Genomic DNA, 27,843 nt, shown 5'->3' with positions numbered 1-27,843 from the left:
CCTGTGTCAGTCCTCTCAAGGGCATTAGCAGGGAACTGGTAGCATGTGCACCATGGTGGTAAGCACATCTGGTAAGATATTCCCTAGTACCTATGTACCAAGAAGGATTCAAGGTCCTAAGAAAGGAAAAGGAAGTGTTACCCCAGAGCCAGTTACCCTTTTTGACTGCTTGTTTCTGCTGGACCTGTCCATTGAGGCCACTGATCTCATTTCCGTCAGCTCCCGCGAGGAAAGCTGGCCATTCCTGTGAACTCTGACCTGTTCCCCTGCCTCTGATGCCTGTCTCAAAGACATTCTCCCCCGGAGGCTGGCTATCTCCTGCTCTGTACTGCTTCGGGAATGCTCACGTATGTTCCCATTGTGTGACATTATCCTCCAAGGAAATGAAATTCCCTTTAGTACAATCCTTCGCAGATATTTCATCCATAGTTCTCATCCCCGCTGTCACACCGCTTGGCAGAGTACTCAAGCCTGTCTTCTCCCTGAGATGAGTACATGCGTGCTCCTTGACAACTGGCTTTTCTCTCAGAAGTGGGAGAACTGTAATCCATAGTGGTGGCGGGCTTTGCTTGCCTTCTCCTCAAAGTGCTTCGTTTTCACTCGTATTCCAGTCCCGGGTTTTGCCACATCTATATTAGAAATGAGGGTGTCCCAACCAAATCCGATGTGTGGGTCTTCCTGAGAATTACCTGTCCTGTGTTTCCAACTTAAGTCTGGTGCTTGCACTGCTCTCTGATGCTGTGTGTAGGGTCCGAAAGCGAGCTTCTATCCAGCCAGAAGTCTTGGGTCCTCTCGTGCATCAGTGTGATGACAGGTAATCAAGTGCCTGTTGGGAGACTGAGGACGTGAGGGCGGTGGAGTTGTTCGAATCAGCATGTCAGGGCTCGGTGTCAGAGAATTTATTAATTATCGACACCATGCACCCTGCAGCCATAGTACAAAAAGTTTTGGGTGTCTTGGACTGAGCTTCCCGTGCATGAGCCAGCCCTGTCCCCAAAGATGGGTCCATTCATGAATACACAGGGTGTTGCTTCACAGCAGAATGATTCACATAGTCAACGCTCCTCCAAGGACCAAGTTTTAGAAATGTTCGAGAAGGTGCTGTGGGTTATGAAAGGAGAACTGTGTGAAGGTGCCCTGGGGGTGAACGTGATGGTGAAGAAGGTAGAAAGTTTTGTACTGGATTTGGGGAATTTGACTCCCATCATTCATGGCCTTCAGTTTCTCAGGTGCTCTTGTACCCTTAAACACGGGTTACAGTTCATGTCCTGTATGTAGACAGGAGGTGGCACTTTTCCAAGTATTTCTGTTGCTGAAAGGTGTTGCCTATAATGGAATAAACGTCATGCACTTGCTCTCCCTCCTCTTGTCCTTCAGTGAGTGGATAGCCTCTCGCTTCTGTCCCCACCTGCTTAAACCCAGAATTCTCAGAATCAATACCATAGGGACAGCCAGTGGGGACAGTAATCTTTGAATGCTGGCTTTGGACTCCCCCTTGTTGTCTCCTTCTCCACGACAGGTCCTATTTCACTCCTCTCAAGGCTCATGGCTGGGTACTTATAGCATGTGCACCCTGCTGGGAAAGCACGTCTGGAAAGATATTCCCTATTCCCTATGTGAGAAGAGGATTCGCCGTCCCTTGAAGGCAAAGGCACTTTTATCACAGAGCCGGTTCCCCCGCTTTGACTGCTTCTTGTTTCTGCGGACGTGTCCATTGCGGGCAGTGATTGCATTTCTGTCAGCTCCTGTGATGAAAGCTGGCCATTCCCGTGAACCCTGACCTGTTCCCCTGGCTCCGAGGCCAGTCTGAAAGACGTTCTCCCCTGGAGTCTGACTATCTTCTGTTCTGTACTGCTTCGGGAACGCCCATCTATGTTCCCATTGTGTGACGTTTTGTCAGGGCTCCGTATCAGAGAATTTATTAGTTATCAAAAGCATGCACCCTGCAGCCATAGTACAAAAAGTTTTGGGTGTCATGGACTGAGCGAGCTTCCAGTGCATGAGCCAGGCCTGTCCACATAGACGGGTCCATTCATGAATACACAGGGTGTTGCTTCACAGCACAATGGTTCACAGAGTAAACGCTCCTCCAAGGTCCAAGTTGTAAAAATGTGCCAGAAGGTGCTGTGAGGTATTAAAGGAGAACCGCGTGTATATGCCGTGGAGGTGAACATGATGGTGAAGAAGGTAGAATGCTTTGTACTGGATTTGCGGAACATGACTCTCTGCAATCACGGCCTTCAGTTTCTCAGGGGCTCTTGTCCCTTATGGAGCTGGTTACAGTCGATGTCCTGTATGAAGACAAGGGGTGGCACATTTCCAAGTATTTCTGTTGCTGAAGGGTGTTGTCAGTAATGGAAGAAAAGTCATGCCCCTAGTCTTCGTCCTGTTGTCCTTCAGTGAGTGGATAGCCTCACGCTTCTGTCGCGACAGGCTGTCCCTATACTGGTGATTCTTAGAATGGTGGGTTGGGATTCCCCCTGGTTGTCTCCCCCTCTGTGACAGGTCCTGTGTCAGTCCTCTCAAGGGCATTAGCGGGCAACTGGTAGCATGTGCATCATGGTGGTAAGCACATCTGGTAAGATATTCCCTAGTACCTATGTACCAAGAAGGATTCACGGTCCTATGAAGGCAAAGGAAGTGTTACCCCAGAGCCAGTTACCCTTTTTGACTGCTTGTTTCTGCTGGACCTGTCCAATGAGGCCACTGATCTCATTTCCGTCAGCTCCCGCGAGGAAAGCTGGCCATTCCTGTGAACTCTGACCTGTTCCCCTGCCTCTGATGCCTGTCTCAAAGACATTCTCCCCTGGAGTCTGACTGTCTTCTGTTCTGTACTGCTTCAGGAACGCCCACGCATCTTCCTATTGTGTGAAGTTTTTCTCCAAGGAAATGAAATTACTTTTAGTACAATCCTTCACAGATATTTCATCCATGGGTCTCATCCCCACTGTCACACGTCTTGCCAGGGTAGTCAAGCCTGTCTTCTCCGTGAGATGAGTACATGCGTGCTCCTTGACAACTGGCTTTTCTCTCAGAAGTGGGAGAACTGTAATCCATAGTGGTGGCGGGCCTTGCTTGCCTTCTCCTCAAAGTGCTTCGTTTTCTCTCGTATTCCAATCCCGGGGTTTGCCACATCTATATTAGAAATGAGGGTGTCTCAAGCGAATCCGTTGTGTGGGTCTTCCTGAGAATTACCTGTCCTGTGTTTCCAACTTAAGTCTGGTGCTGGCACTGCTCTCTGATGCTGTGTGTAGGGTCCGAAATCGAGCTTCTATCCAGCCAGAATTCCTGGGTCCTCTCGTCCAGGAGTATGGTGGCAGGTTTTCAAGTGCCTGTTTGTAGACACTGGACATGAGAGCAGTAGAGTAGCCTGTATCAGCATGTTGGGGCTCGGTGTCAGAGATGTTATTTTAGATTACCAGTGTGCATGCTGCAGCCGCAGTGCACCAAGTTTTTGGTGCTAGAAACGGAGCGTCCACTACATGAGCCAGGCCTGTCCACAAAGACAGTTCCAATCATGAATACAGAGGGTATCCCTTCAGTGCAGAATGATTCACAGAGTAAATGCTCCTCGAAGGACCCAGTTTTAGAAATCATCCAGAATGTGCTGTGGGATATGAAAGGAGAACCATGTGGAGGTCCCCTAGGGTTAAATGTGATGGTCGAGAAGGTAGAATGCTTTGTACTGGATTTCCCGAACATGACTCTCTGCATTCACGGCCTTCAGTCTCTCAGGTGCTGTTGTCCCCTAAGGAGCTGGTTAGTCAATGTCCTGTATGAAGACAGGTGTTGGCACATTTCCAAGAATTTCTGCTGCTGAAGGGTGTTGCCAGTAATGGAAGAAATGTCATGCAGTTGCTCTTCCTCCTCTTGTCCTTCAGCAAGTGGATAGACTCTCACTTCTGTCCCCACCGGCTGTCCCTATGGTGATTATTCTTAGAATGGTAGGTTCGTATTCACCCTGGTTGTGTCCTCCACGACAGGTCCTATTTCACTCCTCTCAAAGGCTCATAGCGGGGTGCTCATAGCATGTGCACCCTGCTGGGAAAGCACATCTGCCAAGATATTCCCTATTCCCTATGAGAGAAGAGGATTAGCCCTCCCTTGAAGGCAAAGTCAGTTTTACCCCAGAGCCAGTTCCCCCACTTTGACTGCTTCCTGTTTCTGCGGGGCATGTCCATTGCGGGCAGGGTTTGCTTTTCTGTCAGCTCCCGTGAGGGAAGCTGGCCATTCCTGTGCACTCTGGCCTGTTCCCCTGGCTCCCATGCCTGTCTCAATGACGTTCTCCCCCAGAGTCTGACTATCTTCTGTACTGTACTGCTTCGGGAATGGTCACGTATGTTCCCATTGTGTGACATTATCCTCCAAGGAAATGAAATTCCCTTTAGTACAATCCTTCGCAGATATTTCATCCATAGGTCTCATCCCCAGTGTCACACCTCTTGGCACGGTAGTCAAGATTGTCTTTTCCGTGAGATGAATGCATGCATCCTTCCTTGACACCTTGTTTTCTCATGGCGGGGGGAGAAATATAATCCATAGTGCTGGCGGGGCTTGCTTGTCTTCCCTTCTAATTGCTTCACTTGCACTTGTGTTCCAATCCCGGGGTTTCCCTCCACTGTATTAGAATTGCGGGTGTCTGAACCAAAGCCTTTTTGTGTGTCTCCCTGAGAATTACTTGTCCTGTGTTCCCAACTCGGGTCATGTTCTTGCTTTGCTGTGTGATGTTCTTTTACGGTACAGAAGGGGGCCGAGCCCGTATCTCCCTGATTGGTGAGAAGTGTGGGCCCAGAATTGGCATTTCAGACATCAAGTTATCCAAGTTATTTTCCTTTATTGTCTCCTCTTCCAGTCCCTTTTTTAGGTGTTGCATTTTTGGAGTGAGTACTTTGGGCTGTGAATTCAGCCTCCTTCGGGTGACACAGCCTAGCTGGCCCTTATGTGCCTATCTTTGACTGCAGGGTGTGATTGGTTTCAGTGCCAAGCGCCTTGTCTTTCGTTTACCCCAGCACGGACTGTTTGCTTGTCATTGCTGGGCGTGTGGTGTAAGATATGAGGGGGAGGTTAGTTGGGTGCTGTCCTGTGGAGGAATGTGTGGAGCATGTGGTAGAATGCAGTGTACTGGTTCTTCCCAAAAATCACTCCCTGCATTCCCGGCCTTGATTTTCTGAAGGGCTGTTGCACCTCATATCACTTTTTACAATGGATTTCTGGTTTTGAAGTATCTGGTTTTCTCTTTTCAATGCATTTGTTTTATTTCATGTGTTTCACTAGTGGGTAAGGTGTATTTTGCTCATGAGGCTCGTTCTCTTCATGTTTAGTTTTTTCATGACCTCTTGCTCCTATCCCCATTGCCTGCTGTATTGCTGGATGACATTGCACTGCTGAGAGTCTACTGAATTAGTGTCTGCAAGCATCCCTCCCTCTGTTGGTCATTTTCTACAGGCTTTGTTGGATAGTCACCAGAAATGATGTTGTTGTTTTTTTTTTCTTGTATTTTATCTCATGTAGAAAAATGGTTCATCTTTGTGATCAGTATTTCTGCTTTAGAGGTGCCCTATTTCTTTTTGAATTTCATGGAAGCAAGTCTCAGTCTCGTCCTCTGAACTTACCTTGCATTCTCTTTCCTGAGTTACTCTACCAAGCTCACAAACTTGAAAGAAGCGTTGGTACCTGTCTTACAATCCACTGAATTTCTGTTCAAAATATCACTTTTCACCTGTTTACCTCATTACATATCTGTTGGACAAAGACGACAAGTATTTCTGAGATCATTTTTTTTCATTGGTTATAGGAAGTCTGTGAATTAGTCTTGTAAAGCGTCAATTTACCTTTTTGCATATTCTTCAGCAACTGTTGGACAATGACCACAGCCATTGTCAATTTACTCCAGCAGTAGTAGAGAAAATGGCTGATCCAGTAGATTATCATACTGCTGCTTCAAGCGTTCCTCGCAGAGTTAAAGCTATGTCATGGATATGAATCAGTGTCCCTTTTGATCAAAATGCTTGATGACTTCTTCCATAATGCCCTGCTGGATACAGCCCAACTAAATGGCAATGAATGTGCCTGTTTTATACTCCATTGGACGGTTTTTACCAACCATTATTTGCCTGTGTTCACCTTTTTCAGCACCTGCTAGACATGTACTTTTTCAGCTATGGGAAAAAGGGCAATCTATCGAGTCAGCGTGGTGCTATTTGTGTTTTTTTTCTCACATTTCATCTAAAAAATGATACATCCATGTATCCAACACCCTTCTGTTCAGATGTGTGACATCTGACTTGTTACACCCGACTGAATTTACTTCACCAGCACTGGGAAGACTGGACAGTAAATCATATCTTTGTAGTACCATTTCTGTTGTTTCTCACAGGTCAGAAAAACTGTTTTACCAACGGATCTGTCAGCACCATGCTCACCCAGTGAGCTAACTGGCCATCCCTATATGGGATCCGAACCCATGGCCTTGGTGTTATCAGCAACGCACTCTCCCGAGTGAGCCACAGTCCGGCCCTACCAACGGATCCGAATGCTTTCTGTTCAGATGTTTGAAATCTATCCTATTAAATCCCCTGCTGCATGCAGGTTGGCTTGATGATAATTTCAATGTCAGTTTACAATCCATTACATTGATTTTTATAAACATCACTTTCTATGTTTACGTCCTATTGTACCTACCGAATAGTGTTAAAATCGGTGCTGAGTTTGTGTACAGTTTGTGTACAGACCTGGGCAGGATAGGCAGTGTATCAGTGCAGTGTAATGAAGACTCATGTATTTCTCTGAAATCCAAAGGATTGCCAAGACAATGTTGCTGAAATTTTCTGCTCAATATGAGTGATGCCTTCCACTGTCACTCTGCCTTTTTGCCACCTCACTTGATGGCAGTGAAGTAGCTGCCACTACAGTGCATTGGAATTGTTATTGCCATAGTCACTTGCCCTTTGGTAAAATCTTTCAGCTTTGCTGAGACAGTCACCACAACCCACTGGAGGTAATGTACCTCACCAGTTCTGAAAATAGTGTACCATTTTAATGTAGTGATGCTTTACATTTTCCTCATAGCCTGAGTGCGTGCCAGTTTTCTTAAGCCCTTGGCAATGCCTTTCTTCTCAAGCACTTGATGACCTTTCCAGTAGTGCTCTGCTGTGTAGTCTCCTGGTTGATTGCAGTGAAGGTGCCTGTAGGAAGTCACTGACTGGGTATTCCGAGCATCACTTCCGCTGTGTTTAAGTCCTACCGCACATGCTAGACTATCACCACAGTCAAACATTTGCTCGTGTACTTTTCCAGCCCTGGGAAAGTAATGGCCTATCAGATCAGTGAAATACTACTCCATATGTATCTCACTTGCCCGGAAGCCTCTGGACAGTCTAGGGCTGTGAGGGACTTCCCCCACATGCAAACCTGTCAAAGCATTGGCCAAATAAAGCTTGTGTATGCTGCCTTATTGTGGTCTTATCTTTTTCCTTGATCAGCCCTGAAATCTCTTGAATTCCCTATATGGAGGCATGAAAAGAAGGTGGTAGAGTAATCTGTGATTATCTGTGGTGCATAAGACTTTTCTTAGAACGTGTGTTGCCCATTTTCTGTTGCTGCTTATAACAGAATACCTAAAACTGGGTAATTTACAAAGAAACAGAATTTATTTCTTACAGTGTTGGAGGCTGGAAAGTCCAAGGTTCAGGGGGCACACCTAATGAGGGCCTTCTTCTTGGTGGGATTTCTATGGAGTCCTATGGCAATGCAGGGTATCACATAGTGAGATGGCTGAGCAAGGGCATTTCAACATTCTTTCTTCTCCTTATAAAGTCCCAAATCTACTCCCTGATAACCCATTAAACCATTAATTTATTAATTTATCCATTTGTGAGGGCATGGTCCTCTTAAAAGCCCCACCTTTCAAATACCATATTGGGGATTAAGTTCCAACATCAGCTTTAGAGAGGGGATAAACATTCAAACTATATCAGAACATAATTTCACATTTCACATATGCCAAAAAGTTATGGGATTGGGATGAGGATATTTTGGCATGTAGTACTATTCTACAACAGTAATTATTTTTGTCACCACTCACCGGGTGATGGAGCACAAAGGATTACTCAAAGTCCATTTCTCCAGAGCAATGAGAGGCCTGAAAGGGTTAATCCCAGGAAGAATTCCTTCAAGAGAGAAGGATTCCTAGGAAAATAACCCCAAATCAGGTTTTCTCTCAGTTTTTATTGTCCAGACAAGAAAGTTACAGAAAAGGAACACAGATGGTTACAAAAACAACAGTAAGATAATCATCATGGCAGCACTTAGTTCCTTAAGAAAGTCAAAGAAACAGCTGGAGGCAAGATGTGAAACATCCCCCACCCATTAAACTTGAAGCCTTTAGCTCACATAGTGTCCCATCATTAGATTTAGCTGCACCAAGGACGACTGCCCTTAAAGCCAACATTTTTACTGTGTTACAATTTTTTTTATCTACAACAGAGACTTTAGTCCGGGGAGAGTATTCTGTTTTTCCCAAGCTTAGCATTTCTGCGTGCAATCCGAAAAAGTTAAGCTATGCCTAAAACTACAGGGCTGTGGCCCCACTGAGCTATAAGTTAGGTCCCGTGAAATACTTTTCCTTTATTAATGTTGGACTCCTCCACCATTTTGGCAGAAATTTGTGTACAGTGGACTGACCTAGCATCTAAAAAGTCAGTACCAATTTATCAGGGATAACTAAGTGAGGTGCTAGTTCGGAAAATTGAAAATCTAAGAGGCATCCTCAATCCCTGTGTTTCACATTCAATTAGTGAACAATTCCATTCATTTATAGCTATAAACAGTTTTTAAACCTGTATGCTTTTCACAAGTTCCACTGCAGTCACCTGCTCTGGTGTCTTGACTTGTCACTCTGCCTCCAAACTCAAATCCTTAAGATTCATCATCCACAATCACACTACCCTGGTCCTTCAAAACAGAATGTCTGTTCATGGTAGAAGTACCCATTTGTGGCTCCTGTTGCCTTGAGCGATCCCTCCACGATCTGTACCTTGGACCAGCTCTTCAGCCTCATGTTTAGGTTTGGTAGCATTGTCTTTCAGAAAGCCATGTTAGGGCTCACAGTACTTGATGTGTTAAGCAGGACTTCCTCAATTTCCACTTGCAGTTTTAAAGGTGAGGTTAAGAATGGCATATATATGAAGACTTTCTTAAACTTTCAAGGTAGAATGGAGCCCCCATCTACGCTGTTTGTTTTGTTATCATCCATAGAATCCATAACCATATTGAGTCCTGTTAGATTCTGCAGGTAGACAATACAATTTCTTATCTGTCAGTGTTTATCTTGTACCTTTTCCTGCTCTTAGCACATATTAGATGCTGAAACCTATTGGTTGGTTGGTTGAATAAATGAATATTTGGAGAGTTGAATGAATATCTAAAGAGTATGCATTTTCATTTAATTAGAGTGTACTTAAAATACTCTATCCTGAAACCAAATTTTTTTTATTTTAATGCCCAGGGCTTATAATTTTAATTTTGATGTTCAATGGTCAGTTTGCATCTATTTTTCTATACACAATAGAGAATAAGCTGGAGAAATATGTTTTCAGTCATGTGTCTTACAAAGTTTTGTTTGATTTTATTAAATACTATTTTATTGTTCCTCAGTTAAATCTATTGGAACAAATAGAAGATAGCATGCAGAATATGTAAAAAGAAGCAAAATGTTTATCATCCTTTTATCTTTATGAGTTCCTTGGTTTCTAAATAAAGAAGAGTTTATTTAACTAATTAAAAGTGTCAACAATTCTTTCATCACAATAATAGTAGCGAGACTTAAATGATCTTTTGTCATCTATATGCAATTTAAATATAAATAGAAAAGATTTCCAAAAGGATTTATTATTTGTCCAGAAACGTTTAAATGAAAAGACTGGCCTCTGTTTTATTTTCCTTCTCTCTAGTGAAGGGCTGTTTTAGTATACCAGATTTGTAAGGCTAACATTTTTCATCGAAACGTAAGTCAGAGAAAACCAAATACTATTTGACCTTTAGAAACTGTTTTTTGTTGTTGTTGTTTGTATCTGAATGGATTCTCTCTCTATTGTTTGAAGGAAAAAAATGTTTGACATGGTGATCTTTAGCCAGGCAATGTACAAAATCATTTATTAATTTTCGACTTGGTAATTCTGTATAATAATGAGAAATAAAGCACTGCAATATATCACATATAAAAAATTACTGAAATTAAGTCAGTAGCAGATGTAGGGTTAAAATACAAAGCACTGGTTCTTCATGAAGTTCCATAAGTAATACTTTTTAAAGATGTAGAAAATTAATGACATTTGAGCTTACCATAAATTAATGTTCAACAAGAATTTTAGCATAGGTGACTTTGTTTTAAGGAAGGTATCTTTCACGTAAATTATTTCTGCATTTTGGTAATCATTGCATTCACGATAATTTTTTAAATTTTTTTAATTATAATTTTATAAAAAATAGTTTTGAAAGTTTTCTGGGAAGTGGGATTTGTAATTATATCCTGCCGTCAAAGCATGTTATTTATGTATCAAATGTGCGAATATGCCTTGTCCACTAGTATTGCAGATACGCAAAGTTCAAGCAGCATAAATTAAAAATGTTATAATCTCCTTATCCCTCACAAAGTTCTTTGAAACCAGTTTAAAGTGATGGAGAATAAAATGTGAAAATATAAACACCATCACTGTAGATACTAAAGGCAGGTAATATTTAAGTAGGAAAATAATAAAGTGTTCCAGTGAATAAAAGTCAAGGCAAATAATTATTCTGGTAGGGGGTGTGGTAGAAGAGGGGTTGCGTTCCACAGATGTCACAGCAGCCCCCGATGGTCCATGTCAGGGCTTTTCTCTCTGCCGTGCTGCCTCTTCATGAATTCAGTTCCCAAATCACACCTCGCTCATCGAAAATCATGAATGGAAAAATCAGTTTGGGTAACCCTGATGTTAAGTAGAAAATTTGGATTTTTAAAGCAACAATGAGGAAAATCACACGGACCCTTCTGCAGCGCCTTGAGAGACATATTTCCCCCTCCTGGGAAGTCTGGTATTTTATCATAGGTGACGCACTTCTGTTAGATAAATCCACCCCAGGAAGCTTTTCACATCTCTCTCACCTTGCTTGCAAGGACAGTGAGTCAGGAAAAGCTGTACTAGAGGGAGAGGCAGCCAAAAGGGAGCCCAGCCGTCCTAGCAATTCCACTGTTTGGTGCAATGGAAATTTCCTTAGCCTTGTGTCTTCTTATACTTTCTTGTGTGATGTTGTGGTTTTGTCTCATTGTAGTGGCACTATCAGAATAGGGTGATGTAATGACGGGAGTAACGTATACCCCTTGTCTTCTTCCTTAATCTACTGAGAATGCTGCTACTCCATGCAATCCAGTAAGTCCCTTTATAATGATGTGATAAAAGTGTCCTTTTATTTCCAATTACAAAAAAAAAAATTTATAACTAATTAAGGTTGCATTTTATCAACTGTCTTTTCAGTATCCATTAACATGATCATACAGTTTTTACCATTTCATGCATTCTAGTATTAAATTTCTTCACATTGATTCAACCGTTACATAAACTGGGATTTGTTAAAGTTTATTTTTAGCATGTTGCTGGAATTAATTGCTGGGTTTTCTCCTAGGATTTTAAAACCAATTTTCTTAGAAGAACATCACGTAGGTTCTTTTTCAAGTGCTGATCCTTGAAACCCTTTCCCCCACCCCCAGAACATACATTATCATCTTGAAAGTGATATAGAAAGATTTCTAATATTGTCTATGTTTAGAAATAATTATAATGCATTAAAAAAATGAGTTCACAGATGAAGAATCTAAGTGAACCATGCATATTTTAGAGGAACAGTTTTTTGAAAACGTCTGACATCATCATTGATTTCAGGTTTTATACTTCTTTCTAAGTCCAATTCGGCTGTTTACAGTTCCAAAAGAAAATTTTATTGTGTTAAGATTTCTAGTATTCTCATGGAATTTATAGAATATTTCCCATAGGATATCTACCTTTGTTGCTATGTTCTCTTTATATTTTCTAGTGTGTATATACATTTTTCTCATTTTTCTATAACACTTGCCAAAAGTTCACCCATTTTTTGTTGTTGTTTAATCAAAGAAAAAAATCTTGGATGTAATTTTCAATTCTATTCTTTCTGTTTTCTGATTCATCAGACTTATCTATATTTGTTAAGTCCTTAGTCCTGTGGTCATTAAACTTGTTTTCTTCTTTTGATAACTCTTGACTTGGCTAATAGGCTCATTTATTTTTAATCTTTCTCAATTAATAACGACAATATCTGTAGCTATGACTTTTTCTTGGAGTACTATATTGGCCACATGAAATAAGACATATAAATATACATTGTACTCATTCTTATTTTCTAAATAGGTTACAATTATAGTTTTATTTTTTTTCTTTATTCCAGTAATTGCTTCAAAAAATGTTTGACAACAGCAAAAGAAACAGCAGCCCAAAATGGCATGAGTCAAAATACAGGCTTCTATAAATCATGTCAGGGGAATAGCCAAAAGCTCAAATAACAGATATGAGACACTGTAAATAACTGGACTTCAAATATGAAGACACCACAAGTTACATGTCACATGGAAGGTACTAAAAACAAATTCATTGTGATATAGCTTGATGGAGATCTCAACAAAATAGATGGGAAACAGAACTAGACACTAGGGTTCTTGTCTCTCAACATAATGTCTTTACTTGCTTACACTTTTCAAAACTTTGCACAAAATTAGTATTTGTTCTGACATACAAGTTTTAAGTAGTAAATGTTGAGATTTGTATCTGTGTAACTTGCTTCATAAAATGCTCATTTCAGCAATTTCACGTATGGGAGTTTAAGAACTTATTAGTAACCATGGTAATGATGACAAATAAAGCAGTTTCAATCATTCTGAATATGCTAGCATTGAATTCTAAATGTTCAGAGCTTAGAGAATGTAACTAAAAAGTTCAGATTACTGTTGCCATGAGCAATACAAAAGGGCACCAAGTTTCCTGAGACAATAAAAATTCTCTTTCTCCATGTTCTTGATACTCCACAACACTACTGAAAAGTGATTTCTGGGCACACAGCTATTGATCTACTGCTCTGGAGTAAGTAAAACATGAGATCACACAAAAAGACAAAATGTGTATTCTTTCAGTTCATGCAAGATGCCTTTTAAATTTCACCAGAGCCATAAATGCATGTGGGGATACGTAGGCTCCATTTACCTGCAATAAAGCAAGAAGTAGGGAGGGTCAGTGTTGCTTTTAAACTTTTACCTTGATTATTCGGTTTCATTGTCACAAACAGGAATTTAGTAAACCTATAGTGCTTAAAATTAGTATAGTAAACTGTGAAATTATTTCCAATGTGACATTACTCTGTATATTTTTATTGGGTTCTGAGAAATGTATCTGGCTGAGACACATTAAAAGAAATCAAATAAAGCCTTTACTAACTGAACATGGAAACTTTTTATAAGATAAAACTTTTCACTTTTTAGGTTAACTTTTTCATTAAATAGCTGCAATCAATGATTTTCTAGAATACAAGCTACAGAATTTTAAAGAAATGTGATCCTTTGTTGTTTAAATTGGAATAAAATCAGTATACTATATAATAAACATCAAAATGTTTATATTAATACACTATCTTCAATATAATTGGGTAACAAAATAATTTTATCCTCTTTAAATTACTGATTAGTATTTACATGCATGGAGAGACAAGAACACTGTGCAAAAATATTCTATTTTAACTCAGTGGTTTTCAGTTGGGGGTTATTTTGTCCTCGAGAAAACATTTGGCAATGTCTGGAGCCATTTTTGGTTGTACAAATGGCAGGAGAGAGGGGTGCTACTGGCCTCTAATGGTAGAGGCCAGGAATGTTGCTAAACATCCTACAGTCTATAGTAACATCATTTAGACCTATATCTTTTACCTTTTTTGTCCTTGTAGTTGGGATAATAGAAATAACCCACACAAGAAAGAACTGGAGATAAAAGGGAACAAAATAGTGTGATTGTGTGTGTTTGTAAAACTAAGCATATATTGAGGCACTCATACTTACCTGGCTGTGTCCAGCCCAGCTGGGGTTGTTAGACATCCATGCTGTGCCACGCTATGCAGTAACCAAGACCCACACCCAGATGTCATGTCACCCCACCTTCTCTCACTCTGTGGTTACCACAGACTTGCTAACACCCTGCTGCAGCTACAGGCCCCCTAGGTCTCACCCTGTGGTTTCCACAGACTGCTAAAACAGAATTTTTCAGCATGCTTCTCACCTGCTGTACTTTTCCACCCCGAGACAGAGTCATACCCCCATAAGATCATAAGATCACTGCTCTTGCTCAGTCAAAGAAACCCTGAAATACTACAATATAAAAATAACTGCCCCACTGTGTTGGGGAGCTCAGCCTTTTGACTTGAGTCTGCTGAGACAACGCCAGCATATCAATAACCTCTGTTTTCCTGTTTTAATCCTTGGTGTTTCCTGCCTGTACCTGTGAGTTCACAGTAACTCACTGCAATACAAGCAGTAACCCATGAAAACTTGAGTTGCACAAATTGACTCTGCTCTGGACCCAAGCAGTAAGTGAAATCAAGCAATTTGACCTATTTTCACAAGAAAACCAATTAAAATCAAGGGTATTGAGAAATGGCAGGATCACCTAGAGCACCACAGGCTTTTGAGAGGACTCCTATTATACAGAACTCCCCATCCAGCTCTAAAGCACACAGCTTAGACCAGCCACTCCTCCAGAGCCTCCCAGGCTCTAAGCCGATTAATCACAGGCTTCCTCCCTTTTGCTGCCTTCACCTCAGAAAGTGCCTGGGCTGAGGAAGTAGGGAGGGAGACTATGTCTCTCAACAGCTCACAGGCATATGCAAGCCTTGATAAATTTGCATTTAACTCCTAGCCACTCTGCCCACTTAAACAAAAAGGCTTCAGTTTCTTGGACCCATTTTCTTTGAACGGGAGTAATGTGCCTTAAATAGTATAATAATGACTTCACCCGGCACCATTGTGTTTTATACATGTTACCTATTTTAATCCTATAACAATCAACTGAAGTAGAGAATGGTTCCACTTTAGAGATGCAGAAATGGAGGCCCAGACATATTAGGTATCTGTCCATGTCACATGACTAGTGCCTGGCAGAGCCTGGGTTTCAACTTGAACTATCTGTTTTTGAGTTTGAGCTCTTAATCACCAAGACTGCTTCCTCTCAGTGACAGACACAGATAAGGAGAGAAGTGTGGATCTGCATATGTATACATATGTGGATGGGATATAAATATGGATGCAAATGAACATATAGATGACTATAACTATATGCCACTGTATCTATCTTTATATATCTTCTAAGTATAAAATAAATAGTAAATATATGTCATTGCACTTTTTTCCATGTGCTCTTTTATTTTCATTTCTTGTAGGCTTTCTTTTTTCAGTTCCTTATTCCAGTAACTAGGTTTCTTCCTTCCTTTCCTTGATCTATTTTCTGCATGGGGGTAATTGCTTCCTATACTATAAGCAACTGACACTTCCCTGAAGTAACTGAAAAGACCCCAGGGACAGATTTATAGTCAGAGGCCTTAGGTGTTAAAACACCCTTGGGACTCCAGTTGAGCCTGAACATTAGAGCCCTAGGGAATGGGTATGTCTTATCATTTTTCATTGCTTTCCTTTGTTGCTTATTCTTAATAGATGGCAAAGACTCCCATAAGTATGTGCCAAGAGCAACCTCAAGAATATTACAAAAAAGGCATATTCTTCCTCTCATATTTTCATTATTGAATTAAAGTGAAAAACAGGCTAATATTGCTGAAGTCAGCATAAATACACAAGACACAGAAATTAGATAATTAGGTAGATATAATTTTTGAATAATGGGGGGTACTTTGAAGATATATAGAATTGCTATATAGTAGAATTCTATTTCTCCTTGAGATATGCTGCTAAAGTTATCTTTTGTGAAGAGAGAAATATATGCAACCAAGAAAGTCAGACACCATAAATGCAATGGCATGGTCAGGTGTGACTGTCCTGGGGAAGACTGGCGCTTACCTTCTGATGAAAGGAAGCCACTCAGCACATGTGACCTCTCATTCTCTGCCTCGGGCAGTGAAAAGAGAATAGGAGAAGTTACAAAAGGAACGTTCAGAACGTTTATTTGAGAGGAAAGGCAAAAAAAGGGTCTCATTGGTGCAAGCTGAATGATATTAGAAAATATTATCTATGCAAGTTGTCACATCTCCTTACTTCATCATCTTTAAAATAAAAGCAAAAAAAAAAAATCTTCTGCTCTGTATAATAAAACCAGTCTAGGTAATCTAATGCTACCTATGGATGGCATGAGATGCACAGAGTAAAGTATCAATGAGATAATCTCAAATGGATTTTTTTAAAGATGAGCAGTAAGGGGATCTTAACCATTGACTTGGTCTTGTCAGCACCACGCTCTCCAAGTGAGCTAACCGGACATCCCTATATAGGGATCTGAACCCGTGGCCTTGGTGTTATCAGCACCAAACTCTGCAAAGCGAGCCATGGGCCAGCCCCTCAAATGGAAAATTTTAAAATGAGTTCTCCATATACACCTGCATTAAAAGAGATACAGCTTGAGCAAATGAGTGGCAAGCATCGTAATGAGATTACTACAAAGAGTGATCCTACTGATGAGTGAATGGGACAAATGGCTGTAAAAACCATGTTTACAAAGATCTTTTATGAGTTCAGAGTGGGAAAAAATAAAGAGAGAAAAAATACATTTGGAAAGAGAAACAGTTGTGAAAAGTCAAGGGGCAAGATATGCTGAAGGCAAATTCAAATAGCACACATTTGTAAAGCTAGCATTTCAACTGAAGCTTAGTACAATCAGAAGCATGTGGAAAAAAGAAATAAACTCAAAATTAGTTTACCTCTATTTAAAGCAAAAATAAGAAATAGGATAAGAATAGTTCTGTTTTGGAGACAAATACTTTAAGGTAGAGAGATGACCAAGTAGAAGCAGTTGATACCTAATTGCCCTCTATTCTTTCCATTAAGGAGAAAAAGAGGGCGGTGAGAGAAAGGAAGGGACATATGGAGACATATATTTGCCTGTCCCGAAAAGCTGAGAATTCTAACCTGATGATTTTATAACATTGATATATAACTTGGCTTCAGCACCTATTTAAAGAGAAGGGAAAGAGAACGGTGACATGCTGTAGAGCAAAGAGCTTAACCACACAGGTTCTTGACTCTGACTCCAGGTTTCAAATCTAAGCTGAGTTTTACTGTGGAAACACGGACAAGTTTGTTCACCTCAATACGCTCAGACAGAAAGAAGTTTAAGGAAGATCCTGAAAAAAAAAAAAAAAAAAAACTGGTTTCTGAAATTGATACTAAATTAATAGATTTTAATAAAATGAGAAGGAATTTAATTCTTTTTATAATGAATTCTTCCATCATAGTGAAAAGAGTGATTTTTTTCACATTCTTTTATACACTCGTTCTTAATATTCACTGAATACCTATTGTCTTCTAGGCAACGCGATACAGGGGAGAATAAGACTGTCCAGGATCCATCTTTGCCTCTGGTGGGGTGGGGGCAGAATAAGACAATAAAAGTAAGCAAATGATGTGGTGGCTTCAGATTGAGAAAGTTCTATTGATAAGCTAAAATAAGGCAACGTCAGAGAAGAGAAGGGGTTGCTGTCTCAGATTGTAGGCCGAGAGGTATTTTTCAGGGACTGATTTTGGAGACAAAATGTGAAAGATGATGAGGGAGATATGTGAAAATACAGTTGCACGGAATTCTGGCCAGTGGAAGCAGCAAGAACAGAGGCCGTAGATAGGAAAGAGATATGCAAGAAAGCCAGTGAGCAAGATGAGCAGTAGGCTGAGGGGAAAGGGGTTGGAGATGAGTGTGAGGAGGTGAGACCTGCTAATTCTAGACTGTGGATTTGTAGAAAGTGTGAAAGCTCTCCCTGCTGCAGGGAAAGACCTGCAGGACATCAGAAGGGGAGTTGTGTCTTGAATCAACTCCCTGAGTTTCATTATTAATTTATTTGGTAGCTACTGTCCCCAGCAGACACCAGAGGTCCACACATGAGTCTCCTGGGGGTGGAGGGTTGCTGCATGGGCAGGGGAGCCTCAGTGTCAGGGGTCAAATTGCTGCAGGGCTTCAATGACACAACCACAATGTAAAACTTTAAGAGTTTTTAGTACTTATCGAACCTGGTGGATACAAGGCATGCCTGGAGGAGGCCACATATACCGGGAGGTCAGGGAGGGAGTCCACGTGGGCTGAGTGGGGACCCTTCGGCCAACACTTTTATAGCCAAACAGGTTTTCTGTAGGGAGTTCTAATTATTGGGTTTAAAGCAAGCAGGCATTAGTTCTAGGAGCTCATGCTGTGACTGAGGGGTCATCACTTTAAGTTTCCAGGCAGATGTCTGAATGGTCCCTTTAAAGGAAGCAGTGGGAAAGCAGGTAGCCCAGCCTGCTAGGTAGAGGACATGCCCCTAAGTCTTTACCTCTGGCCACCAGCTGAAGCCATCCAGGCAGGGCATAGAACTGGAAACTGTGTCAAGGGTGACTGAACTTTTCTTCTGGTATAAAAAGGTAAACGTATATTCAAAAATGGATGCCAAAGCAACATAAAACTATAAGCACTCACTAGACATTACTAAAACAAATTCATTTTTTAATTATTTTCCTGGAGAAAGACCTGAAAATAAATGACATTTACTGTTTTATTATAAATATGCAGAGATCCTGGTTAATAGAAATCTTGGACAACAAAAGTTCAAATAAGCTGGTTTTACTATATCAGACATGAAATAAGAACTGTAATATTTGAGTTTTTTAAGCTGCTTTTTACATGTTGGAAACTTAGTAAATGATAAGAACTGAACATTATTACTAGCAGTATTTCTCGACTAGAAGTAATTTTGCTTTCCCCCGCCCCCCCCCAAGAGAGATGTTTGGCAGTGTCTGGAGATTCTTCTGGTTGTCAAAACTGGGGGGTTGGGTGCTAATGGCATCTTGTGGACAAAGAAGAACTACCCTACTCCACCTACTCTCAATAATCAACCAACCAGCCAATGTAGGCATTTTCACGGCCTGAGATCTTAATCAAAATTCACTTCATAGGGTCCTGTTTCATGGGAAACATAACACGTAAGAATCATCTAAGATATAGGAATACAGTTATTGTATTTATGAAGTTATGCAGTACACATTCAGTACTAAAAACCATGATACTCTATGCATCGCCTGTAAATCTGATAAGCCTCTTAAATTATACTTTTAAGTAACTAGAAACCAAAATTTGATATTTTTTGAGTGATTTTAGTGTATAATTTAAAAATACATTCCTACACCACCATACCAGCACTCCTGCCCAAGAAAATGATAGCAGATCCCCTGGCAGTAACAAAACACAGAAGGTTATTTCTCGGGAAGAATGAACCAGATCTTCACACACGTAGCAATGCACCCAAAATCCATATTAGCCAAGATGTTTAGGATTTTTCCTTATTTATCATCAAAACATTTTTTTCTGTGTCTGACTCAGTCCAATTCTCTCACAAAATATCAAATATATTATATTCAAGGCACTCTTTTAAATGATAATGGAAGTAAATGTTAAGTTGAAATCAACTGCTTCGTATAAAATTAAAATTTATATTTTATTGCATAATAGGTTTTGTGTTCTTCTGAAGAAATGGAGATTATTTCTATCTGTAAGTAAAAGTTGAGCAGTTTTTAACTCCAAATTAGGCTCCTTGCTGTTATTTATACGAAATGGTTATAGGACAATTAGTAAGAAGACAGCTAATGTTATTCCCAGTGTTCCAGGAGGGAAAAGGAAGTAGCCTGGTCTATCCAGACGAAGAAGAAGTGAAGATCTATGAATAATGTAATTTAAAACAAAATTCAAAATGAGTGTAGAAGTAAGTATTTGAACAGTAGAAAGAGGAGAGGATGGCACTGAAAGTGAGATTCTAAAATTTACATGAGGCCAAGACAACATTTTTCTCCTTTTCCGTCCTCTCCTAAGTTTCTGAGGTGTGAGCAGAAGATTATGGAGCTTCCACAGAAGCCAAGCACACAACTGAGAATGTGCTAGTGCTGACACCAACTGCCTGTAGATCCGAGAAAATACTTAAGACTGAGTCTCACTTCTGATACTATGGGAGATGAGGGCCAGTACTGCTGCAGTGCACACACAACAGGATGACGCTTTCAGCTGAGAATAAAAGGTTTTAAGTGTTCACACACTCTAATACTCTATGTATACAGGGATCATACATCGCTCTTGGCCCAGAAAACTTCTGGGTTATACTTGTTGTCCAAGTTTGTGGAAGATTGCATCAATGTACCCAATTCTTCACCCTTCCCTCTCCCCATGTCCTTTGCTACATAACTTTGCTATGTTCCCGCACTCTAGGGGCAGCATACTTTTTTATCCCTTGATTCTGGTCTTGGCCATGAATTTTCTTTGGACAAGATATGACTCAAACAGAAGCTTGAAAGAGACTGAACATTTCAATACTAGAATTAAGGTTCTTTCAGTACTTGAGAGTGGATGGAAAAGCCGCAACCTCCATCTGAAATCTCGAAGTTAGGGAAGAAATATTTGACAGAACATGGAGGAAAACATCCACCTGATTCAATTCACTAGCTTTTCTTGCAACTAAAAGCTGAAAACAGGAGAATATTAGTCACCTGGTCACTATCAGTAAGAAGTAAACTATCCAAAAGGGTGGAATTGGGGCAGCAGAGAAAATGCCAAGTGTACCTTGTAAATTAAAAATATCTCCGGCCGAGCCCGTGGCACACTCGGGAGAGTGCGGCGCTGGGAGCGTGGCGACGCTCCCGCGGCGGGTTCGGATCCTATATAGGAATGGCCGGTGCACTCACTGGCTGAGTGCCGGTCACCAAAACGACAAAAAAAAAAAAAAAAATCTCCTGATACAACCATCAAAGTATTCCAAAATAGGACTGGACATAAAAGTTCAAATTCCCTGTTTTGTCCCCAGTGCCTGATATAGGGCCTGTACATAGGGGCAGCTCAATGACTATGTGAGAAATAAATAAATGGATTATTTGAAATAATCCTAGAAAAAAAGGTTTGTTTGTTTGTTTGTTTTTTAATTTATTTATATATTTATACATACATACATACATACATACATACATACATACATACATACATACATACCATAAATAATTGTTGATAAAATATAATGAACCATGCCTACAGCAAGTGCTAGAAACACAGAACTGAACAAACTAAAACAATAATAAAATAAAATCACGGCCCTTATACAGCTGATAGTCTGGTTTAAAAAACAGAATAAGAGAAATACAAAGTAATCAGATGATACTAAGTGATATGTAGGAAAAAAATATAAATATATATATATATAAAAGGGATGGGCAGGTTGGGTCGCGAGGACATTACAATTTTCAAGAGGTGGTTAGGGAAGGTCTCACTGAGTGGGAAGACATTTGAATAAATTTTTGAAGGAGGTGAGGGTGTGCCACGTAGATACAATTCTGAGAAGTAGAGTGTTCTGGATGGAAAGAAAGGCAGGTGCAAAGGCCCTGAAGCAAGAGTGTGCCTGATGTACTTCAGACACAGCAAGGTGGCTAGTGTGGCTGGCGTAGAATATGGGAAAGGGTGAAGAGCTTGCATAGTTCAAGGGGGCCAGATCTTGTTAGGCTGTATATACCGTAGGTAGAACTTTGGCTTTCATTCTAAGTAGGGTAGAAACACATTTGAGCAAAGAAGTGGGAGGGTATGACTTGTGTTTTAAAAGTCCCAGCTCTCGTTATTGTGCTGAGAATGTACTAGTAGGGCAAAAAGGTAGAAGCCAGGGGAAGAGAATATTAGAAATTTCCAAATGAAAGATGATGGTGCTTTGACACTGGTGGTAGTGGTGAGAAGCAGTAGGATATTGAATACGTTTTGATAGTCAGACAGACAGCATATACGAAAAAACTAAACGTAAAGAGTCAGAAAGAGAAAAGTCAAGAATGACCCCATATTGTTTACAAGAACAAAAGGAAGGATGGAGTTGACACTGCTTGCCTTGTGTTTCAACTATGAAATGCTCTTTCTTCCTACAAAAAGAATACTAAATATTCTATCTGTATATATTTGCTTGGGTTACCTATATCTAAACTTCAGAAATATGTGACACATTTCTTTAATGTCTTCTAAAACAACTCAGGAAGTATAAAAATTAAGCTCTTAGTAGTCATAAGATGTGGATGAATTGCAAAATCCTTGTGTGAAAGTATTTATTTTCAGAGCAGAGTCATCAAGAACTATACCTTTTACTCCCTTAAGTTCTGGGGGAAGAAGTGTGAGGAAAGCAGACGTCCAACATGGAAGAAGCCTCCTGAGTCTTAAGATTGATACCACCCATTTGGATTTTGAACTGCTCTTAAGTTTTTCCTTCACAAAACAAAATGGAGAAATAGCAAATAACAGTGATCATTGGGATAAAAATCGCATTGTTGTAAACATCTGCTGTAACCATTTATTCATAGTCTGAGAAAGAGCATTACATATTGGGAACAGCAAAGTGGGGAGTCGGAACTACTCTATAAAAGGCCTGGTTTCAAATACTGGCGTCATCACTAACTGTGAGGGTTTAAACCAAATATTTGACTGAGTTTGCAGTTTCAAGTTTTTTTCTCTCCAGTAGGACAGTAATAACATCTTCCTCATGCCATTAGTGAATGAAGGTTAAGTGAAAAAGCAAATAAAGCATACAAAATTATGAAAACACACAGATTTGTGCTGAATGCCTCTTGAAGAATAGAACCTGAGGGCACATTCAGAGAACTGACAGTTTTAGAATTGATTCTAATACATACTTTAATATAAGCACAATAGAGGAAAAAATTGGGCCTTTAGCATCCATGTCATTATTATTACAGTGTATTGGCACATCCTATCATTTAGTAATTCTTATGTTTAAATATTATTCATGATTTGTAAATGTTACTAAACCAGCAGTATCCTGGCATTGATTTGAATTTTATCATGAAATGACTGTCCAACAAAAAACAAAATAAAATAAACAAACAAATAAACAAGGGGGCTGTCTGGTTAGCTCACTCAGTAGAGTGTGGTGCTAATAACACTGGGGTAAATAATTCAGATCCCATACAAGCCAGCCACCAGAAAAAGAAAAGAAAAAAAATGATTGTAATTCACATTCAATTCTCTGTGTACCCCATCTATACTGTCCCAGGGAACATGCCAGAATCTTCTGGAGGCAACACTACAACAGAGGTGTGTGGAAGTTTTTCTGTTTTACTTGAGAATTGTCATACATCTCCAATGCTATGTAAAATGAAGTGATTGTTACAAATAGGACAATTCAAGCTCAAATGAGCTTCGTTTGGCCCCGTTTTCAGATTTTCCCTTGCAATAACAGGGTTAAGGTTTTGGAGAATTATTTTTTAAAAGAACACTGCAGAAGTTGCTGCTACATCAAAAATCAACTTGGTTACTGTTAAAATTATATTTAACAGAGTTGCCACATCCAAGCTTCTATTTTTAAGCTGGCCATACACAGATGTGTATCTAAAGGAGGAAGTGCGTTATTTTCATCTTGTCTTGATAACTTTATTACAAATTATACAGATGGAAGGAATGTGAAATAATGTGTGATGAAAGCCAAGAAAAGAAGTGGTAATCACAGTTCAATGGCTGAGAAAACCAATTTTGGAATCAGAAAGGTGTGTTCAAATCTGAGTTCCTCAATTTATTAGCTGTGTGACGTTTGGCAGTTTACTTAAGTTCCCTAAGTCTGTTTCCTGATTCTAAAAGGATTCTTAATACTCCTGTATCACTGAATTATTACGAAAATTAAGTAAGAAATTCTGTATAACATTCTTTTCACAGTGTCTTGAATATAGTAAGCATTTAAATATTATACTTGGTCAATTATGTTATTACCTTCTTCATAATAATAATAAGCACTAATTATTATTATTTGTTTGTTGTGCTCGTTATGATTATCATCACTAAGAAAAGAAGTAAAATAATTTATCTGTAATTGTCAATATCCACTCTTAGCTAATTTCAACTCACCGTTTCCCTTTGGCTCAGTCCTTCCCTAAGAATAAGGAACGAACTTATGGATTGGAAAATGTCAGAAAATGTGTGCTGGAAGACAGAGCTTTAGGCCTAAGTGAACAGAGGAAAGGGGCTGCCCAATTCCCTTTTGGAACAATATCCTCTCTCTAAGATGGATTAAGAGAGGGATCCAGGCTTAGGCCAAGTCTTATGGAGGAGACCCAAGCCTATTCCTCTGATTCTTGCTAATGGTCTGTAGGTCACTTGCTCCTGCTTCTTATTTGGTCCAGCCTTTTCTTGTTGTAGAACGTCAGATGTGGACTTGGTCAGGACATAGGGATTAAGCTTCCCTTTTGTCAAAGTTCCTAAGTCTCCATCCCCACACACCAGATGAGTAAAAATGTTTCCGAGGGACAACAATCCTTTATGCAAGAACATCCTCTAACTTCTAAGCTTCCATGCGTGCATTTAGCAGCAGCTCCCTGTGGCAAGTATAGTTACTGTCACATAAGCACATTCTTGGGGCAGAATCCTGTGGGGATCACAAGATTCCTTCGGGATCGAGGCTATTTCAGACAGCCGAGAGCAGGCCCAGAGACTCCCTTTTTAGGAGATCGTAGGTAAGGAGGGCAGAAGGCAGGGATGGAGGTTGGGGAGATTGAAGTGGGGACAGTGGAAGACAGCAGGGCCGCCGGGAACCCTGCTGACCTGTGGCCTCCCAGGAGCCACTGCTGCCCCTGTCACCACTGCCAACCCGAACTGCCACCTCAGCCACCGTAGCTGTCCTAGTCGCCGCAGCTACCGTTGCCAGGATACGCAAAGCGGTGGCCGGAGCCAACCCCGGATCTGGTGCGGTGAGGCCGGAGGTGGACATGGCGAGCAGACGGCGCCACGTCAGAGTCTGTGTTCGGGATGAAGACCAGCGCTGGGACCAAGTAGGTCCCGGGGACGTGTCCTGGGCTTGCACTGAGCTGGTCCAGCTGCCTAATTGTGAACTCGATGGGCTTGAACAAATCGCTGCTTTGGTTACCTCGGTTCTCCCCTCGCCTACCGGCAAGGAAAGGCTGGCTCTGGTCCTGGAAAGTGAGGATTATATTCAAAAACTCCTGCAGCTGTTCCGCACTTGTGAAAATCTAGACAACACCGAAGGCTTACACCGTTTACATGCAATTATTAAAGGCCTGTTCTCCTTCGAAAGCAAACCTCTGTTTAAGATCATGCTTTCTGATGAGTGTATCATGGATGTGATGGGATGCCTTGAATACGATCCTGCTTTGGCTCAGCCAAGACGGCATAGGGAATTCTTGAGCCAAACTGCCAAGTTCCAGGAATTTATACCAATAACAGACTCTGAACTTAGGCAAAAAATACGTCAGATGTACAGAGTGCAGTACATATATGACGTTCTGGTGCCTCAGCCACCCACATCTGCAGATAATCTTTCTACTCTTAAACATTTTATTTTCCTCAAGAAGGTTGAGATAGCCAGCATGCTGCAGCAAGATCGCAAGTGTTTGTCTGAAGTTTTGGCACAGTTAACGGATAAGACTCTAGATGATGACAAATGGCGTGAATTGGTGCTTTTTTTCAAGGACTTCTGTGCATTTTCTAAGACATTACGGCCTCAAAGCAAGTATAAGTTATTCCAAAAGTTGACACAATTGGAAATTCTTCCTGCTCTTAAAATCGTAATGAGTGCTGATGATGTGCTAATAAGATCGTCTGCTACAGATATATTTACTTATCTAGTTGAGTACAGTCCATCCAAGATCCGAAAACTTGTAATGGAGGAAGCAGAGAAGACTGAAGGTGATGATCTTTTCATTAATGTAGTGATTAAACAAATGACCTGTGATACTGATCCTGAGCTGGGAGGTGCTCTGCACGTGATGGAACATCTGCGCACTTTGCTTGATCTGGACAACATGCTGTCAGCATCCAATAAAAACGTAAGATGCGATTTTCTAAATTTCTTCTATAAACATTGTCTGCATAACGTGATAGCACCACTTTTGGCCACCACTTCAGAAGACAAACGTGAAGGAGGTAATATATCCACCGAAAGCAAAAATTGCCCCAATAATTATCAAACAGCAAAGCTGCTTGCTATAATTTTAGACCTACTCACATTTTGCTTACAACAACACACACATTACATACAAAGCTCTATTTTGAGCAATGATTTGCTAAGAAGGGTCTTGATTTTGATGAATTCAAAGCACACTTTCCTGGTCTTGTGTGCTGTTCGCTTTATGAGAAGGATGATTGGCCTTAAAGATGAACTTTATAATAGTTACATCATCAGGGGAAATCTGTTTGACCCAGTTGTAAATGCTTTTCTGCATAATGGAACCAGGTACAATATGTTGAATTCAGCTATTATTGAGCTCTTTGAATACATAAGAGTGGAAAATATCCCATCTCTTGTTGCACATATAGTCGAAAGGTTTTATAGTGCACTTGAATCGATTGAATATGTCCAGACATTCAAAGGATTGAAGATTAAATATGACGATCAGAAAGACAGAGAAAGTCGAATACAGAATTATTTGCGTTCCATACCATATGGTAACATACCTCAAGGAGGTGCCAAAGTCTCGGAGGTAAAGGGAGAAATGTGTTTTAAAGAAGATATGGGAGTAGCAGTCATGCCATCATTGGAAAATAACTTTCCAGATTCTTATGATCAATTCATGGAGATGAAAAGAACAAAAGAAGATTGGAACGAGGTAGGCCTTCCCAAAAGAACATCACCTGGTGACTTAAAATTGTTTTCATCTCCTTCTGCTGTTGGTAATAGAACAAGGAGCCCAAACGGTAGCAGCGTAGTTCGCTTAGTGGATTATCCAGATGATGAAGATGAAGAAGAAGATAAAAAAGAAGAAACATCCCCAAGGGAAAGACCTTATCTCAGCAAATAAAATCTTTATGGAAGACCCTCAACATGTGCTTCAACTAAAATTGTATAAATTTCAATGAGCTGAGAAAAATCTGATTCCAAAAGCTTTCTTGTGTGAGATATACAATAGCATATATGATGAGCTTAAGAGGGTTCAATTCTGTAAAAAACAAGACTTTCAATAACCTTAAAAAAAACAAATGTAACCAGACTTGCTTGATAACTTGTTAGCAAGAAAGTCTTAGTTTGGGGGGAAGACACAGGCTGATAAAGTAATATTAATGTAGTTTTGTTTCAGAGGTTTATATTAGACAGTTCTTGCAAAGTCTAATTGCACAATGGTTGTAGCCATGGTGTTCTTCCCTTCAGTTGCCTTTTTGAAATAAACGTTTATATTTATATGGAAAAACAAGGCCAAATAAAATAAAAAATAAAGTTATGCTGTCCAGATCTTTCTGCAAACATTTAACAAAAATTCAGCCTGATGGGTAGAGGGAAGGAACTTCCAGAGTATATTTCCATGAATAAAAAAAGCAAGCTGGATTCAAAATGTGTAGTTGTTGGTCCAATTCTTTTCTTAGACAAGAGATGGCAAGGAACAGTTTGGTAGTATTCCCACATGGTTTTCTCTAGAACCTTGGGAGTAAGTAGAACTGAGTACTTTTAACTGCCTAGATTGTGAAAGATATTTTTAAGTCATTTCCTGATTCATTAATGAAATTTATCGTTCTTTCTAGACCAGAGGTAAGAGTTAAAGTGTAATTTATAAAGACTAACATACAAAAAAAAAAAAAAAAAAACACTGCTGAATGA

General features: G+C 40.2%; 2 protein-coding genes across 9 annotated transcripts in view; both read left to right on the top strand.

Moving 5' to 3' along the window:
• The window catches only part of LOC134367693 (uncharacterized), a 311,105-nt gene that overhangs the window by 92,058 nt on the left and 191,204 nt on the right, over window positions 1-27,843 (top strand). The window lies entirely within an intron of this gene.
• On the top strand, window positions 25,004-27,052 carry LOC134367030 (serine/threonine-protein phosphatase 4 regulatory subunit 3B-like). Its single transcript, XM_063083675.1, has 2 exons — window positions 25,004-26,210; window positions 26,370-27,052. The coding sequence occupies exons 1-2, from the start codon at window positions 25,004-25,006 to the stop codon at window positions 27,050-27,052; spliced, it is 1,890 nt and encodes a 629-aa protein (XP_062939745.1).

Source organism: Cynocephalus volans, chromosome X, assembly GCF_027409185.1.
Source record: "Cynocephalus volans isolate mCynVol1 chromosome X, mCynVol1.pri, whole genome shotgun sequence".
In the NCBI taxonomy this organism is placed as follows: Eukaryota; Metazoa; Chordata; class Mammalia; order Dermoptera; family Cynocephalidae; genus Cynocephalus; species Cynocephalus volans.
The sequence above is the reverse complement of the archived record's forward strand: the minus strand, read 5'-3'. Positions and strand labels throughout refer to the sequence as shown.

What these genes read in the sequence shown, in the direction of transcription:
- LOC134367030 (XM_063083675.1), top strand. Translation starts at nt 25,004, where the DNA reads ATGGCGAGCAGACGGCGCCACGTCAGAGTCTGTGTTCGGGATGAAGAC. An exon ending in CGAAAGCAAAAATTGCCCCA is followed by an intron (nt 26,211 to 26,369) that starts ATAATTATCAAA and finishes TCCTGGTCTTGT; the next exon opens with GTGCTGTTCGCTTTATGAGA.